At 35.3% G+C, this 18,574-nt stretch overlaps 3 protein-coding genes across 17 annotated transcripts in view; 1 reads left to right on the forward strand and 2 right to left on the reverse strand.

Moving 5' to 3' along the window:
• Positions 1-5,176, reverse strand: part of CB4H12orf50 (chromosome B4 C12orf50 homolog) — a 41,937-nt gene extending 36,761 nt beyond the window's left edge. For 2 of the 11 annotated variants that reach the window (XM_049626041.1, XM_049626049.1), the window contains exon 1: positions 1,515-1,731. In XM_049626041.1, the coding sequence (XP_049481998.1) occupies positions 1,515-1,568 (54 nt within the window). In that variant the 5' untranslated portion in view covers positions 1,569-1,731. Of the gene's footprint in view, positions 1-1,514; positions 1,732-1,771; positions 1,863-2,247; positions 2,357-4,470; positions 4,594-4,688; positions 4,960-5,000 lie in introns of those variants that run through there. The other 9 variants (XM_049626042.1, XM_049626040.1, XM_049626047.1 and 6 more) reach the window with 8 other exon arrangements.
• CB4H12orf29 (chromosome B4 C12orf29 homolog) lies at positions 3,348-18,431 on the forward strand. 5 transcript variants are annotated; one of them, XR_007456748.1, is made up of 8 exons: positions 5,262-5,455; positions 8,110-8,227; positions 11,147-11,242; positions 11,977-12,093; positions 13,521-13,718; positions 14,986-15,155; positions 16,179-16,308; positions 16,421-16,527. XR_007456748.1 is itself a non-coding variant. In XM_049626053.1 (7 exons), exons 1-7 carry the CDS (start codon positions 3,404-3,406, stop codon positions 16,607-16,609), a joined length of 942 nt encoding a protein of 313 aa, XP_049482010.1. In that variant the 5' UTR covers positions 3,348-3,403; the 3' UTR covers positions 16,610-18,431. The 5 variants fall into 5 exon arrangements, 4 of the variants coding, with proteins under 4 accessions (XP_049482010.1, XP_049482007.1, XP_049482009.1 ...); XM_049626053.1 differs by lacking the exons at positions 5,262-5,455; positions 16,179-16,308 and adding an exon at positions 3,348-3,457 and having other exon boundaries at positions 16,421-18,431; XM_049626050.1 differs by lacking the exon at positions 16,179-16,308 and having other exon boundaries at positions 16,421-18,431.
• Positions 16,754-18,574, reverse strand: part of CEP290 (centrosomal protein 290) — a 91,512-nt gene continuing 89,691 nt past the window's right edge. Inside the window, exon 52 of the mRNA XM_049626055.1 lies at positions 16,754-17,634. Within this exon, the coding sequence (XP_049482012.1) occupies positions 17,404-17,634 (231 nt within the window). The 3' untranslated portion in view covers positions 16,754-17,403. The remainder of the gene's footprint in view (positions 17,635-18,574) is intronic.

The raw sequence follows: 18,574 nt of genomic DNA on the forward strand, positions 1-18,574 counted from the left end.
GTTTCTACAGGGGAAGTGAATGGAGCTTAAACTTTATATTATTGTGGAATTTTAGGGAATTACCACATTATGCTACAGTAAATCTCTGTGCTTTATGCCCTTGGTCTACAGAGATAAACAATTGTGCCAATACATATATAAACATCTTTATATACCAACAAAAGCAAATGTGGATCATTTTAATGGGATGCTATTGCTTTTTTTTTTTTTTTTTGTCTGCATCTTTTACACATAGGTCCACAGTTGGAAAAACTGCAGGCCATTATCTTCTTGACAGAGAGGTATGTCACATACAACAAAAATATTCCATTGAATTCTCTTTTGGCACATGTTCCATGTTTTTTTCTTATCTTTTATTACCCTCTTACTCCTGTCTTCACTATTTCCCCTTTTTAAAAGTGGATTTGTGGGTCTCGTAGTATAGGATAGTGGACAGGGGCTAGATAAACCAGTATTTGAACTCTTGGTTCCATTACTTGTCCATAGTTACAAAGTTAATACATTACTCACCCTTTCTGTGCCTCAGTTTCCTTATCTGTATGAAAGGAATAAAATGCCTTCTTCACAGATTGTAAAAATTATGTGAGGAAGGTATTGTGGTTGCTATTATTATTGTTATTTAATAATTTAATTATTTAGTAAGAATTTACCACCCATAAATTACTGTGCTAAGTACTTGAGGATACAGCAATAAAACAGACAAAACTCTGCACATATGGAATAGAAATTCTATTATTATTTATCATCTCTATGTTTAATTATAAGGGGACAGGCAATTGAAATGGATTTAATTCTTATGGTCAAAGAGGTTGAACCCATTCAGTTTTCCTAGCAGAGATGAAACACTTTAAATCACATTCATTGTGTCTTTCATTTTGGCATGAACATGAAGCTCCAAGTTTCTACATTTATTTGGTTTCAGTGAGATCCATTAATTCTAATCTCTTAAATATTTTTCCCCTTTAGCCTTAAAAACTTGAATTCATATTTAGCTAATTTGTTTATATTACTTCTTTTCCTTTTTCCACGTTATCATATATTTGCTGTTAAATGTCAACAGGGAAAAATTCAGTAATTGGGTTAATAAATTTCAAATAGGAAATCAATTAGATTTATTAAACAAAGTTTGATAGTAAGGTGAATTTAACTTTTTGAATTTATATGATTGGAATCACACTAACCATAACAATATGATGTATCATACAATGTTTCAATATGTTTCAGTATTAAAAATCTGATGTCTCAATGAGCCATTATATAGGCAAAAGTGAGACATGAAGACAAAAAATCCATAGGCACTTAACAATTGTAAACAAATAATAATTTTAATTTCCTTAGAGAAATTCAATATGTCAAAAATACATGATAAGCTTTTACTTCAGATTGAAAATATGTATAATATTTTGCAGGAAAATAATAAATTTTGACTCAGCAATACAAATTATTGCCTTATCTTCCTTCATTCTACTAAAAAGCTTAAGCATGTGAAGTACCATAAATTGTATAATATTTACCTTTATGCATGTTGAATTAAAAAAGAAATAGCAGTCATTCCCAACTTCTGCCATTTTCAACTCTCTTGCTGCTAATCCAATGTTTTTTAATATAAGAATTGCAGGAATGCAAATATGAGAACTATCAGTGTGTAAGGGGGGAAAATTTCTTTTCCACAGTCTTTCAGGCTATCAGTAGTATTCCTTTAAAACTGACCTCCTGTTGACAGTATATTACACCATAGATAATTCTTAAAGAAATTTAAATTAGAAGATACCTTCTCTAGCTTTGCAGAAATGTTGAATGTGGTTGCTAGTAAGCACACAAACTCAAACTTCCAGAATTTTCCTCATTGTTACCTAATCCATTGTTTGCTCATCATAACTGACCTCATACGTAACTGCAGGCCAGCCTATCTTAGTGAATTCTGTATGGTCTTTCTTTCTCAATTCTAGTATATTAACCAAATAGGCTAGTAAAAATAAAATATTTTATCTTTTAATGTTCTGATTGAATATGGGACTTAAACTAGTTCCTAATTTCATAGTCAAAAATATTAAGTATTTCACAAGTAAATAGCTGTTTTCTAAATTCTCATTTCTATATATGGTTTAGAAAAAAAACCACATTTTTAAAATATGTAAATATACTATCTATACTCCAAGATAATAAATACAATTATTTAAATATATACTTACTGCTATCCAATGAATTGGGAAAAAATCATTCAGATTGTGTTATTTTAATAGGTACCTGGAAATAAGCTGGACTATTTATTCATCTTGTAGCTATATTCACTCATTTTTCATCCATCATAAAAGGAGGAATAACTTCTTCCTATAGCAGAAAGGTTCCAGAGTGTCTGTAAATTTTGAGAATTGTTGAAGACAAGGTGAAGTACTCTGATTCCCAGAATGAGACATTTCAATCAGCAGTTAGAGGTCTTTCTTCATCTTAGTTTTTTACTAAAAGAACTAAAATGTAGCAAAATTTAATAAAATTATTCATAGTAGGTGATGTAGAAGATGCCATAGAGATGACAGTTTAGTAGATCAAAATGTATTTTTAAAATGTAAGGTACTTTGAATTGGAAATTAATAAGAGAAAGATATATGGATTCCCATTTTCGTTAAGTAAAACAGACTAATTGGTATGAACTCTCTGAATCTATACTTTACGGTAAAATCTAAGAAATAAAATAAACTAAAATTTAGAAAAGAGTTGTGTGCCTATAACTATAAATAAGAGAAAAAGTAAAAATAAATGGGTAGTATTTAAGTGAAGAAGTAGAGAATAAAGACTTGGCTAAACCCTTGGAAATATTAGCAAAGATATATATTTAAAAAAAAAACTTAATATCTTGCTTTCTGTTTTGCTCTATTTTCTAACTCTAGAACAACAAAGTATTCATTTTAAGCACCTAAATTACTGAGAGCAGCATCTCTAAGAAATATCTTTCAGTGGTCTTTTCCTCCAGATAAATTCTCTCTCTGCCTATGGGCTTTTAGCTGCATGGATTAATTCCAAATACTGTTACCAAACACCATTATTGCATGATTACATGCAACATCATGGTTAACATAGGGGAAAGGATAAAAAAAAAAAAAGGTTTTTACCTTTTAGGGTTTGTTGGGGACAATTACATTTCCATTAGACACAGCAAAAACAGGTCAAACCATGATGGGAATTTTTGTTTTGTTATTGCAAAGAACAGTAAATAGATCTGTATATTTTGGTAGTCTTTAGCATGGAGCTTTAATTTCTTTTTTTTTTTTTTAAACAAAATTTTTTTTTTTTTTTTTTTTTCTTTTTTTTTTTACCCCTTATTCACTTCTTTCCTGATGTGAAATTCACTCTAGTCTTTCAGGAAAAGCTGTGACCATACTCAAGAGGATTTTTACTCCCTGTAATGAAGAGTGATGGGAAATTTGTCTCCACCACTGGGAGTAGGCCTGAAAATTCTGTAAGTATTTTGTGTTGGCCAAGGTAGACTCACATTGAGTGTCTTTCATCTTTGGTGCTTGCTAGAACACTAACACATCAGTCAGAGAAGAAAGTCTTTCTTTCAGTTTGTGATCCAATAATACCACTCTAAGTACAGGGGCTGGTAGTAACTCCTTGCTGGCTCTTCAGGTTTATGAGAATCAGGCAAAGCTGTTGGCTGCTACGCATTAGAATAGGAGCCCCATTTGTAACTGTGAATTGGAACTGTGTCTCTCCCCTAACCTGGGCTCTTCTGTCTCAGCCAAAGGCTTTGCTCCAAGCACTGATAAAATCAAAGCAGTGGAAATAGAGTGTTTCCTGAGGAATGGTTAGCCTTGCTGCCACTATTCAAACAGCAAGTAGAATGTTTTAGAAGATGATCCCTCTCAGAAATGACATAATGTTGGATCTAGAAGATTCTGTGGCAGTTTGGGAAATGGCAGTTGATAGTTGTGAGGGTTATTTAATTGTTGTTCCCTTGAGACCCATGAAACAAGCTGCTTGTTAGGATTCCTCTGGAAGAACAGAAAATCACTGGTGCTTAACTAAGTGTCTGGTCCCAATAGCTCACAGCCAGCATCAGGTGTTCTATTCGCCCCTGTCCCTTATATATATTTGGCCATTTTGTGTTTTCCTAGGAGAAAAAGATAGAAGAGGAAGTAAATACTTTGAAATGGCAAATCTCTTTTCTCTTCCTCTGTGAATCCAGTAATAAAAAAATAGCGCTTTTTTTGGGGGGGGGTGGATATTTTATTCTTTGGAAACCCTCTTTTATATATAGATATTTTTTCCAAGGGCTAAGTCAGGAAAATGCTGGACTCTACGGTTCTTGCCGATAACACAATTATAGAAATGAGACGTGGGTCTTGTCCAAGCACATAAAAATGGCAGTAGTCAAAACTTCACTGGTAAAGACTACTAGCCTCAACAAGACAGAAAGGCTACTATTACTAAATATTTAATATTTTATTCAATCATTAATTTATCACTTACCCTCCAATATTCTTTTAAGCACTAAGTCAAATAAAGCTGTTTTTAGCTCTGCAGCTGACTGACTCCCAACAACTCAAGCCATTTGGATTCTTTTGGAGCTCATACTGAAGATAAATGAGATTCCTATGAAAAAAATTGAGAATGAAATCGGGTTTTGGATTAGTCTAATGCTAAACTTTGCATTCAGGAAAGAACATCAGAACCAATTTCAACCATACTATGCTGCACAATGAGGCGTAATCCAAACTGTATTACTATGAGGGGTGGGTTCCCAGGTGTTTTAATTGTAGCGTTTTCTAGCACTCCTCTTGGGAAATCTGTTTCCATCAGGACTTGAAATGTCTCTGGATATTTCTAAACTTCTATAATGCTTCAATGAGGAACTTATTAAAGAAAACAAGCAATTAGCTTTCACCAGAATGGTGTTAAATCGCCATCTGAAATGATTCTTTACTTATAACTTGATATCATTTAATTTTCATAAATATCATCAGTTATATCAGTTATCATCAGTGTGGTTAAGTACACACAACACAGAAAACGGATCTCGTTCATGGTAACACCGGACCAACGCTCGCGGGAGTGCATACGGAGGTACTTTGGGTTCCGCACTACAAGTCCCAGAAGGCGCCGCGGTCAGGTGGCCGCTTCTACGCGTGCGTCTCCGCCCCACGCTTGGTGTTGGGGGACGTGGGGGCGTTGCCGCCGTGCTTGGGCGCGCAGTGTGCGTGGCTTGAGCACGGCGGCTGTTTGCAGGGGACGCTTTCCTGGCCGGGGTGCTGTTGTGGAAACGAGCTCGGCATTCGCACTGTCTTTTGGGCCTACCATGAGGCGCCTAGGTTCGGTGCAGCGGAAAATGCCATGCGTGTTTGTGACGGAGGTGAAAGAGGAGCCCTCCACCAAAAGGGAGCATCAGGTACCGAGGTGTGCGGCCCCGTGGAGCGGCCGCTCAGGGGCTGCCGGGCGCTATAGAGCCGCCCTGCAGGTCGGGAGCTTTTTTGCAATTTTCGCTGGGGAGATCTGGGATACGGGTCTCTACTCCCCGAGCTCCAGGTTCTCGTACCATGTTAGTTGCAAGGGAGGGAATCTAGGAGAGAAGTTTTATGATGAGGCGATTCAAACTTGCCGTCTCATGGAAATTGAAATCCCACATCTTAAATAGTGTTCCTTTTCTCAGGTTACCACCTTTTTGGGGAAGACCCTTTAAGATTCGCATAATCACCGCAGTCCAAACTTTCTACTTTCAAGAATGTGGTGACAAAGTGGAGATTGTAGAAGACTTGCTTTGCCAGTTCTAACCTAGGAACGATGGTGGTGTTGACAACTAGCCTAATTAGGTCACTAAAGATCTGATCTCACGTATTGTTACCAGTAATTACCTGCTTGATTCTAACTAGTGTTCCCATCTCTGGGTGTTTCTCTCAGCACTGGGTTTTACACATCGAGGGACCGTAGTAAGTACTGGTGAATGATTAGTAGCCAGTATCAGGGTAATTCTTTAATATGTAGGAAAGTCCTTGATGGCAGAATCCCCAGATATTGAGTACTTTGAACTCATCATACAAAATTCATCATGTGCGTTTGGCATAGGCTCCCACCCCCCTTTACATCGTTTGCACATGTGTTCTTGTTTTGAGACTGCCTTGTTGTTTCTAGTCCCAATATTTAGGACCTGACGTGTAGTAGGCACTGGGTGAATATTTGTTGAATTAAAGAATGAACCTTGGAACCTTTTTGTGCCAATTTTCCATTCACCTTGACACTTTTTGCCTTATAACATCCTTTTTAGTGCCATTGCTGTTATAGTTCTTAATAGTTTATGCACAGTTTATGGCACTGCCTAATCGTTCTTTATTGCCACCCAGAATGATCATTGTTAGGGTCTTCCCTAGTCAAAACCCTGCAGTTAACTACTAAATGTCTGTAGCAGTAGTTGCCAAACTTGTGTTTTTTTAGTCATAACAAACCACGTAGTGATTCACTCTAGCTGTGATTCTCAACTTTGTACGTTGGGGGTGGAGGCGTGTAGTTTGTAAAAGGACCCTACACCCGGAAAAATAAGCCCCTGTTCATGTCCCTCTGTAGTTAAGATTAGCTTACGCTATTATTTATAGCATAGTATCCAAATCCTTAACTGTAATTCAAGGCTTCCCATTAATCAGGTCCATTCTACTCTTGAAGTGCCTGTTGGACCTACCATGAGGTGCCTGGGCTCAGTGTAGCAGAAAATGCCATGTGTGTTTGTGACAGACTTGCCTCCTTAAAGGGAAGTCTCTATTTGAGTAAAGTCTCTTTCATCCTGTGAACACTCCAGGCACAGTCTTGTCTATTTTTGCTCAGGCTGTGCACTTTGCCTGGATTACTTCCGGGATTTTCGAATCAGACCTTCTCTGAAATCTTTGATCATCTTAGTTATCCCAGTGAGTTCTTCCACCGAGAAGTTGTAGAGGATCACTCAGTTGACATTTACTATTACTTTTCAAACATACATGCCTTGTTTTTTCCAGTCACAGTTTAAAGACTTCAATGAGACGGGGAACTTTGTGTACCCTTTGGTATCTTATATTGTCTTTTGGACATGGTGCTAGCAAAGAGTGGTTGAAAATTGATTCTTATGGAAGGAATATTTGGGGACTCATCAAGAGCTCCATCAGAGTAATCTCCTCCGTAGGATCCTTGGTAAATTTGAATACACACAAACACTGCTGTTGGGCCAAACCTCCTCTCTTCTGCTACCACAGGTTAAATTGATATCGTCTGCTACTAATTGCAGAAGTTAGTGATAAATCCCCGATCATTGTTTTATCTTGAAAGTACTGAGTCAGGAACAGAATGGTGCTAATTTCCTAAGTCTACGTGCCTCTGAAATAGTACTTCCACATACTAGTTTTAAACCTGTACACACCAGTATTGTGCAGTATTTTTCACATGAAAGTTGAATGTTAATTTATACTGTAAAATGGTGGCTTAAGTCTTTCTCAGAAATAAAAATAAGTTACAGATAAAAAGTTGGTAGGAATCGCAGAAACTGTCTTTTCCTCCATTCTTGTTGGTCTTGGCGGCTCTTCCTGACAGTAGGAAAACCGTAAGTTTTACAATTTACTACTGCTAAAGCTGAAAGAGTCCCATTTGTTTTTCTTCTTAGCATCAATTATAAATTATACCTGACATTGTATTACACATTCTGTTACTATTTTCCCACTCATTCAAATGAAAGTTCTACCAAAGGCAGGTATTCTTTTTTTATTAACCTTTATATTTCCTAGTGTGGAGGACAATGCTTACTTGACCCATAGAAGGCATTTAGCAAATAATTGTCAAGTTGTCAAGTGGATGATGGAACAGTCTGTGCTAGGGATACAGTGCTGCATAGGACACGGTTCCTGGTGTCAGCTCATTATGGTGGATAAAGAAACATGAATAATTGCAAATCTGTGTGGGAAAACAGGTATTGCTGTGATAGAAAGGAAGGGGTGATTCATGAGAATTTCACGGGACAAATGTTTTTAAATTGTCTTGCAAGGTAAGCAGGAGATTATACTTCAGAAATAGTGAAATTAAGAACATTTCAGGTGGGAGTATGTGTGAAGGTGTAGAGACTGTTGATCTTAAACCAGTTTTCTTTCTCTCTTTTTTAAGCCATTTAAAGTTTTGGCAACTGAAACTATAAGTCACAAGGCATTAGATGCAGATATATACAGTGCAATTCCAACAGAAAAAGTGGATGGAACATGTTGTTATATTACTAACTATAAAGGTAAAATAAAACTACAAATATTATTATTATTATTATCATTAATGTTTGTTTTTGAGAGAGACAGACAGTGCGAGTTGGGGAGGGGCAAAGAGAGAGGGAGACACAGAATCCGAAGCAGGTTCCAGGCTCTAAGCCCGATGAGGGGCTCAAACCCACGAAACGCGAGATTGTGACCTGAGCCAAAGTTGGACGCTTAACTGACCACGCCACCCACGCACCCCTACAAATATCTTTAATCACTTTACAAACTATATATATCTGAAATGGGGCATTTACCCTTCATAAACCCTTCGTACTCTAACTATAATAGCACAATAATAAAGTCACAAATGTTACACTTATCTTTCTCTTGAGGGAGGAAAAGGTAATTAACATTTAATACTCATTAAAGGCAGACAATGTGATAAATGCTTTATACATGTTATCTCTAATTTGCACAGTAGCCTCTCCATTTCACAGATACGGAAACCGATCTTCAGAGAACTTAAATAATTTGTCCAAGACCATATAATTAATGAATGACTGAATAGGTGATGGAACCTATGTTTAATCCTAAAGCTTGTTCTTACGCCACTGATTCTGCTGCCAACTCCTTAGTTTTTATTACTATTGGCAGTATCTAATTTATTTCAATTTAATGCCTTTTGAGAGCTAGAAACTAAAATAGAAATTGTCAGTTAAGGACAAAAAATGCATTGAAAGGAGAAATGATCTTTGTGATTTCCTGTGGATAGTGAAATGACCTCTTAATTCCAGCAAGACAAACAGAACAGTTAAATGTAAACTAGACACATTCCTGTTATCAGGAAATCTTTTCTGAAATGCATATTTTTCCATTTTTAATTGTGATTAAAATACACAACACAATTTACTATCTTAACCGTTTTAAGTGTACAGTTCATCGTTACGCTACTGTCACCACCATCTATCTGCAGAACTCTTCATCTTGCAAAATTGAAACTCAGTACCCATTAAATAATTCACCGTTCCTCCTCACCTAGTCCTTGACAACCACCATTCTACTTTGTCTCTATGGTTTTGACTGTTCTAGATACCTCATACATCTGGAATCATACAGTATTTGTCTTTTTTTGACAAGCTGATTTCGGTGTTCATCCGCGGTGTAATTCCTGTCAGAATTCCCTTCATTGTTAAGGCTGAGTAACATTTCACTGTGTGTATATACTACATTATGTTTGTATATACCACATAATTTTATGTGTGTGCCACATAGTTTTATGTATATGGCATTCACCCCTCATTGTACACTTGGGCTGCTTTCACATTTTGGCTGTTATAAACAATGCTGCTGTGAACATGGTGGGCAAGTATCTCCTTGAGACCTGCTTTCAATTCTTTTGGGTATATATTCAAAGAAGTGGAATTGCTAGCTCATATAGTAATTCTGTTTTTAATTTTTTGAGGAACTGCCGTACTGTTTTCCATAGTAGCTGCACGATTTATGTTCCTACCCACAGTGCACAAGGGTTGCAGTTTCTCCACATCCTCACCAACACAAATGCTAATGGGTATGAGTGAAATGAGTTTTTTATATTTAGTAGTAAAAAGAACAAAAGGTCCGTTCAACCAGAAATGACAATATAATTTTAATCTGGTTCTTCATCTTATTTACTGGGATAGTTAATAGGTAATACGTAATGTCTGAAACAAACTATAATCAATAATTTCAAAGTATATTTGAAGAAACTAAAAGATTTTTCAGGCTTTCATATTTACATTAAAAAACTTAAATATGCATCATTATGTATGATGTATAATAGTGGCAGTTAAGCATGAATGGATTATTAAAGAAAACTTACAGGGCAGGACCCCAAATGACAGTGATTGCAAATCCTCAGTTTATTGCAGGTAAAGGGTACACAGCATTATCAAGGGCATGAAAAGTAAGGATGTACATCACAGCAAAGGGTTTGGGAGGACCAGGTGAAAGCACCTATTGGTACCCTCCCCACCGACCCCCCTTTCCATTGCTCCCAGCCCCCAAGGTCCTAATGGGACACACTTTCTCAAATCAGGAACCACTGATGTATGAAGAGAACACACTTCGGTAATGGAATCCAAAATGGAGTCTCAGCTGGGGATTTTTATTGTTTTTAACTTACTTATTTTGAGAGAGAAGGGAGAGAATCCTAAGCAGGCTCCACACTGTCAGTGCAGAGCCTGAAGTGGGGCTTAAACTGAGATCATGACCTGAGCTGAAATCAAGAGTTGTACGGTTGGTTAACTGACTGAGCCACTCAGGCACCCCTCAGCTGAGGAATTTTATATTTTGCTGGTCACAGAGGCATCTTCCTGCTAAGTAACCAGCCTCAACCGCAGAGCCCTCCAGGAGTCTTACTAAAACCAGGTAGAAGACTCATTCGTCTCACTGCTGTAAGTAAAGAATGTAGGCACACTGCCTGAAACTTCTTAGGTCCATGATTACAAATCACTAATAATCACTGTTTCATGCCTTGAACCAGGGATCAGAGCCATGCAAAACAGCTCAGCTCAGCCTGGGGATGTGAAAATTTTCAGGAAAAGTTTCAGGAAAAGTGTGAATATGATAATCTGGATATGTTTCCATTTAGTATAGAGGTAGCTTTCTCACAAATTCTAGTTGCTAATAAAATATGGCAGTGGAATGTCCTTATGACAGGGTTACATATTTACTTTTATCTCAGGTTTACCATTCTTCAACCAAAGACTTCAGTCTTACTACATCAGGTACTGCTGGTAAGCATACATCACATACGGTGTCTGTTAGAATACATATTTACCTTTGTTATCTAGGATTGCTGCTTTTAGGGAAGGTCATCCTACTGTTTATTGAAAAACTTTATACTGAAATGTCTTCCAAGATAAGTTTTATTGTTTGCCTCTTACACTTTTCCCTTTTATTATTAATATTTTTTTTAGGTCAGCCATACCTTTGGGCTCGACTAGATAGAAAACCTAACAAATTAGCTGAGAAAAGATTTAAAAATTTTCTACATTCAAAACAAAACTCAAAAGGTTAGTGAGCCTTTTTTTTTTTTTTTTTTTCATTTTTTTCTGACTTAAATCTATAGTTTTGGCTTATTTCTTGCTGTGGTATTCTACACATTATATCTTTCTTAAAATTTAAGCACTTAGGGAAAAGAAGAAAATTGTAATTGAGTATCTTTATATGTAAAAGATTGTTATTGAAAAATATTTTAAATTGTTTTCCTAACATTTTTATGACTCTTCATTAGAGTATGTTGATATTATTAAAATATACATACATATATATATATTATAAAGAGTAACACATTTTTGTTTTGTTATCTAAGAGAGAAGTCCATAATTTTATAAATCAGACACAAATCTCAAAGGATTATCAGTATTTTTAATTATTACGTTAAAATGCCTCTAAGTATTTTATAAGTAGATACATACATTAATCATTATATATCCACTCTTTCATGTATATATTTATATATACATACTTATAGTGTATTAAAAATTTATCATAAATCTACACATACTGGAACACTGGCTACTTTAGAGTTTTATGCACTATTTACTTATGGTGGTGGGTTCAAAATTGAAAATTTAAAGTGCTAGTATACTCTAACCCTGAGAAGTGCAGTCACATGGTGTTGATGATGGAGAATAATTATGATACCTGAATGGGGTTTACTACCTGTTCCCACGTTGAATTTATTCAGTCTTTTTAATTTTTTTTTTAAAGCATCACCACATATAAAATTATTGAACTATTTTAGAATTTTTTTGGAATGTTGAGGAGGACTTCAAACCTGTTCCAGAGTGCTGGATACCAGCGAAGGAAATAGAACAATTAAATGGGAATCCGATGCCTGATGAAAATGGACACATTCCTGGTATCATGAAAACTTTTCTAAAATGTGCTTTTGTTTTTATTCGTAAAAAGAACAAAAGATCCAGAAATTGCAGAATTTAATTTTAATCTGGTTCTTTATAGTATTTATCTGTATAACACAAAATTTCTGAATCTAATTTATATTAATAATCTATAAAGATGTTTTATATTAAAAATGTCCTCACAGGTTTAGAATCTTCTCTGAGTTAGTTTGCTACCTATAGTTTCTGGGGATGTGAAAATTTTTGCAAAAGTGTGCTGAATGGAAAGATACCCCAGATTAAGGTTTAGTTCAGCAGCTATGTCTTGAGTACCTATAATGTGCAGAGTACTCAGGTTCTAGTAATACAGAAATGAAGATCAGAACCTTGATCTTTTAGACACCAGAGGAAATGCAATATTGGTCTGATTTAAGAACTAAAAGGAAAGCATCCACAGGGTATAGTCAGAGAAAACAGGAAGAACTCTAGACGAGCCTGTGGTGTTTAGAGGAGGCTTCTAAGGGGAGAGGACATCTGTACTGAAGCTTAGGAACCAGGAAGTTAGCTGGCAGGAAAGAGAGGTCAGCTTAGGCAAACTCCCATGAAGAGCAGAGATTGGGAGTCTTGGAAGTTTTATGTAATGCTTCTCTGTGGCTGGAATGTTTAGGGTGTATGACCCTGGAGGACATTATAAAAGTTGAGGCTGGAGATGTGGAATGGGCTCAGATCTTAAAGGGGTTTATATTTCATTTAAAGGAGTCTGAAGTTCATCCTGACGTTGATTGTTAAGCAGGGGTGCAGCAGAACTAAATTTAAATTTTTAAAGCAGGATTATGATAAAAGTAGGTTGGGTTTCCCTGGAGACAAATGGACCAGTAAAGATTATTATAGTCACCTGAATGACTACTGAAGGCCAAAGATATGACGGTCACAATGGCATATGTAGCCTAGTGATTGTTTGATAAAGAATTGTCCACAATGAAGGATCCTATTCTGGTAACAGGAGTTAGGAATAGCAGTAACGTTCAATACATGTGGAATCAATACATTATTCAGTGAATATTGGAACAGTGCAGTGAATTGTGGAACACTTAATACATGGTCTGTTGTCCTTGAAAATGGAGATAAAGTGGAGACAAAACTTAAAAAAATAAATAAATAAGGTTCAGTTCTTGAAAAGGTAAATTTTCTGGTAAAGGAATGCTGAGTGCTCTGTACTGAATCACCAACAGGTTAATTCCTCAACAGAATAAAAAAATAACCTTATTATTAAAAAATGATTGTGATTGAGTAGTAAAACTGCTAACATTATCACTGATTAAAAAATGATAATCTGTGTGTGATAAACATCCAAAAAACATTGAGAATGTACAACAAAAGTAAAAATTACCTCACGTCTAAATCCAAAGAACAGCAATGTAGTAATAGTGTTTTCTTTGCCTGATAGGTTGGGTACCAGTGGAGAAAAACAACAAACAGTATTGCTGGCATTCCTCTGTAGTTAATTATGAATTTGAAGTTGCCCTGGTACTGAAGCATCATCCTGATGATCCTGGTCTTTTGGAAATTAGTGCGGTGCCGCTATCAGATCTCCTTGAACAAACACTAGAGCTTATCGGAACAAATATTAATGGAAACCCATATGGTGAGTGAAGCCTTTTCCTATTCAGTTACAGTAACTGTCACTTATAAAGAGAACTTCCTGGGTTCAACTTAAAACACACACACTAAAATGACTAATTAGAGTTAAATAGCTTTTAGAATTATAGCCATTTCTATTTATGTCCACGGAGAAATTTATTCATGACTCTAACCATTAATCCAAAAGGTTGAATTAACTTCTCATTCTTTCCTATGATAACATTATAGAGCTATTTATGAAAGGTAATTATTCAAGTGTAACTTTTTGTTTTTTAAAATTTATGTGAACTGTGTTGAATGAAAATTATGTGTTTTTCATGGCTAGGTAATTAGTTTAGTATTAATAGCTAAGAATAAATTAAAGAATTGACACTGAATAGCATAATGAGCATTAGAATCTGTACTATGACGAATGGAGTCTAAGTCCAGAGGGCACTGGGGAGTACATTGTTGATAGGCAGATGAAGCTGGATTCAAGGACATTAAATCTGGAATAGGAAAATCCTGTATAGAGATCAGAACCTGACTGATTGGCAGGTATAAAGAAGTTACGATAGTCTGGGGCACCTGGGTGGCTCAGTCGGTTAAGCGTCCGACTTCAGCTCAGGTCACGATCTCACGGTCCGTGAGTTCGAGCCCCGCGTCAGGCTCTGGGCTGATGGCTCAGAGCCTGGAGCCTGCTTCCGATTCTGTGTCTCCCTCTCTCTCTGCCCCTCCCCCGTTCATGCTCTGTCTCTCTCTGTCTCAAAAAAAAAAACCAAAAAACAAAAAAAACGTTAAAAAAGAAAAGTTACGATAGTAATTATACAAGTTATCAGAGATCCAGTGTGGCTGTTTGGCAGACATTGATAAGTGAACTTGGCTAATGGTATAGAGAAGGGGTTGGCAGACGTCTGTAAAAGTACAGATAATAAATACTTAGGTTCTGTAGGCTATACCTCTGAAACAAGGCCATAAACAGTACTTAAAAGAATGGGTATAACTGTGTTCCACTGAAATTATGAAAACAGGTGTTTGGTTGGATTTGGCCCACAGGTCATAGCTTGCTGACCCCTAGTGTAGAGTATATGCAGGTGAAATTTAGATTTAATGAGGTAAGGTGACACTTCTGAATGAGATCACTTGTGGTATATCTCTCTTCCAGGAAACCAACTAAACTTTTTGGTAAATTTATTCCTAAATGCTTTAAAAGGCTTTTTTATTTGGAGAAGTAAATGTTCTCATTTCTTTTTGAAACCTTTATGTGCCTAATGGAAATTTTTACCATTTAGGGTTAGGAAGCAAGAAGCATCCATTACATCTTCTTATACCACATGGGGCATTTCAAATAAGAAATCTACCAACCTTGAAGCACAATGATCTATTATCCTGGTTTGAAGGTTGCAGAGAGGGTAAAATTGAAGGAATAGTATGGCATTGCAATGATGGCTGTTTAATCAAGGTAATGGCAAAAAATAGCTTGTGGGATTATTTTGTCTTATGTTCCTAAAACAAAGTAGAAGTGGCACGAGAATACTCTGTACAAATTGCAGTTAATTCTAATGTGTTGTAAAGAAATTTAATTTCCTCATCTCACATGCCACCATTCTTTATATGATAAAATAATGTTTCCCAATATGGATTCATTTTCCGGGGCTTTGGTTGTCCTACATGGCCTTCAGAATTAAGCTGATGAAAATGTCTGGAAAAACTGCACATTACATATTCCCTTCTTGTGGATGTTGCACATGAATGCTCTCTGAGATAATCAGCATAGTTTAACTCCGCATTTCCCAAACTTGATTATAGAATTTGAGTTAAAAGTGCCAGGGTGACAGTTAATATTTACAGAATCAATTAGTTTATACTTTGTGCCCTTTCTGTCTCTTGGATTTGTCTACTCGATTTCGGACAGGTTCCTGAAATTAGTAATGTTCAAAACTGGACCTTTGTCATACCAACCCCAACTCCCAGCAATTCAAAACATTAGATAGCATTTTTAACCCCTCTCTCCATTATTTCATACATAAAATTATTTCTTAAAGATTCTGATCTATTGAATATATACTTCTCCCCAACCAGTTGGCATTTAATTTTAAGTTAAGCCAAAATTCATGCTTGATTTACTATATCACCCTCCTAAATGTTATCTTTCAGTCTTCTCCCATTTCTGTCCATTCTTCACAGTAAGTGAAAATGTTACTTTGCTACATAAAACTGCTTAGTGGCATAAAGATTATTCATGACGGGACCCTTGCTTCACTTTCTGGAACTGCTGTACACCCCCAGCTGCCAAACATACCCATACTGTATATGTCCTAACCATACTTAAGTAACTACAATCAGAGCAAAAAGCACCATTCTACCCCATGATATTTAGAATGCCTCTCCACCCATATTTTTCAATTGGCTAGCTTCTGCACTCAGCAACAGACTCCATTACATTTTTATGGAGCCCCTGATTATGTTCCTGGCATGTTTCCAGGTGCTGGAAATACAGAGTCAACAAAACAATGTCTGTGCCTTCATGAAGCTCACAGTCTAATGGGGAAGATAGACAGTAACACGTAAATATATAATATGTCAGGAGAAGAACAGCTATGAAAAAAAAAAGGGTAAGAAAGTGGAGCCTTAAATAGTGCCTGGCAGATGGTGGGCACTCAAATATTTGTAAGTGAATGAAGGTAATAAAATCTAAAATCTAAATACCCTTTTTTCTCTTTTTAGGTTCATCGCCATCATCTTGGTTTATGCTGGCCAATTCCAGATACTTACATGAATTCAAAACCTGTTATTATCAACATGAACCTGAACAAGTATGACCATGCCTTTGATACTAAGAGTTTGTTTAATCTTCTTTCAAAAATAGATAATCAGAAATTTGGCAGACTCAGAGATATCATACTTGATGTATAAACTAGAAATGCAATTAAAAAACAGCTTTATTATATTTAAACCTTGAATATTCTGCCATGTGGGGAAGGTAAAAAATCTCAAGGTTCAGTGTCTAATATAGCAATACATCTTCTAGCATTTCAGGAAATGAATTTCCCAGTTGCAAATGTCTATTCAAGATTTTATTTAGAAGCAGCAAATGAATTTCAACCACTAAACTTAAAAAAATGTAATAGTAATCTCCCCACCTTGTACAAAGGTTGGATTCTGTCTACCATTACTGGGTAGTAATTTAAAAACAGCAGTTAAACAATTCTGGATCATTAATTTTGAGAATTAAAGAATTTAAAAAACAATTTAATCTTACTAGACACTTAACATATAGCTGTAACCTCATAACGTGTTTATATACATGTACATATATATAAAATTAGTCTTATATAAGTATGTAAGTATATGTAAAAGTCCAATTTTAAATGTTAAAATTATTAAAGTTCACCCTCATACTCTTTAAAAAATTTAAATATTATGAATGTACAGAAATTCATCATAGCTCATTTGATAGACATAATTTAAAAATCTAAAAAAATATACTTTTTGAATGTTTAAAATTTCATATTTTAAATTACTAAATTTAAAATTCACTAAATTTTAGTAAATTTCCAATTTTAAATTGGATATCTAGTAAATTTTACTAAACCTTCCAAGGTACAGGATATGGAGATGGAAATCATGTAGGTCAGAGACTTGATTTCCTGATGGAGTTTTAACTTACAAAGTTAATAAATAAATAAAACTACAGTTATAGGTGGTCCTTAATAAATGGGGAAATTAGCAGGACTTTCCTCTTCATCTTCAGACTGTTCAGAAGCAGCAACGGGACTGCTTAATTCAACTCCAAATTGTTCAGAAAGTTTTTTTAACTTCTCTTCTAAGAGAATATTCTTTTTCACTTCGTCTTTATAATTATACTTCAGATCTTCAATTTCTTCAAAAAATGAAGGATCAAAGTTTTCCAGTTCTTTTTTCAGCTTTTTTATTTCCTCCTAATAGAAACATGATAACTTTAAAAGGTATAGGTAGGAATAAAATACATTTAGGTTTGAACTAAAGAGATGTAATTACAAACATAAAATCCAAAGTAACTTGAATAATCAAATAGAAACTATATAGGCATAAGTATTTTCTTAGGATTCTGTTAATAAGGTATCACTGTACAAGGTTTTAAGTAACAAACTTGTTAACTGGCAAATCAAACTGTTCTGTAAATTATGTCCTAGTCTTTGGAATTTATCAGTTCTTAAATTGTGTGTGTAGGGGGTGGATATTTAATCTTTATCCAAAAGCATATCAGATACTCTCACTGAGGTAATCAAAGACTTGGCTATTCACTACACAAGTTATGTTAAGATTCTTTGGTTTAGGCTTCATTTATATTTTTACAAATACCTATTTTTTTTAATAGTCAACTTCATATATATGTATGTGTGTGTGTGTGTGTGTGTGTGTGTGTGTATATATATATATTTAGGATTAGGGAAACTCTAGAACTTCTACCTGGATAAGAGGCCTCTGGTAAAGGGACCATTTGAACTTTAGTGACCATTTAGAATAGCCAGTGATTACTAGTTAATTCTCCAATTCATGCTCTCTTGTTCTGTTTATAGATTCTTTAAGAGATAAAGCATAGCAAGTATCTTTCTTTAAAGGAGCTATTCTTGAAAAGAATTTCAAAAGGAAATAAAAGGCACTGTTCCCAGTGTGACCCAAAACTTAAGAAAATATATTAAAATAATGAGCTATATTTGTGAAAATTAAAAAATAAATTTACTCTTTAATACTATTTGTTTTGTCTTTTTTTTTTTGTTTTTTTTTTTTTTGTAGCTCTTCAGTATTTTTAACATCGATAAATATAATGAACTCTGAAATGTTAACGTCAAAATATTAAGTATATTATGTAACCCCAGGAGTTTTTAGGATGCATAC

This window comes from Panthera uncia, chromosome B4 (genome assembly GCF_023721935.1).
Source record: "Panthera uncia isolate 11264 chromosome B4, Puncia_PCG_1.0, whole genome shotgun sequence".
NCBI lineage: Eukaryota > Metazoa > Chordata > Mammalia > Carnivora > Felidae > Panthera > Panthera uncia.

Excerpts from the sequence above, each read along its gene's own strand:
- CB4H12orf29 (XM_049626050.1), top strand. The coding sequence starts at position 5,297 with ATGAGGCGCCTAGGTTCGGTGCAGCGGAAAATGCCATGCGTGTTTGTG. Across the intron at positions 11,243-11,976 it reads TTCAAAACAAAACTCAAAAG|AATTTTTTTGGAATGTTGAG; the intron begins GTTAGTGAGCCT and ends GAACTATTTTAG. Across the intron at positions 15,156-16,420 it reads ATGATGGCTGTTTAATCAAG|GTTCATCGCCATCATCTTGG; the intron begins GTAATGGCAAAA and ends TTCTCTTTTTAG.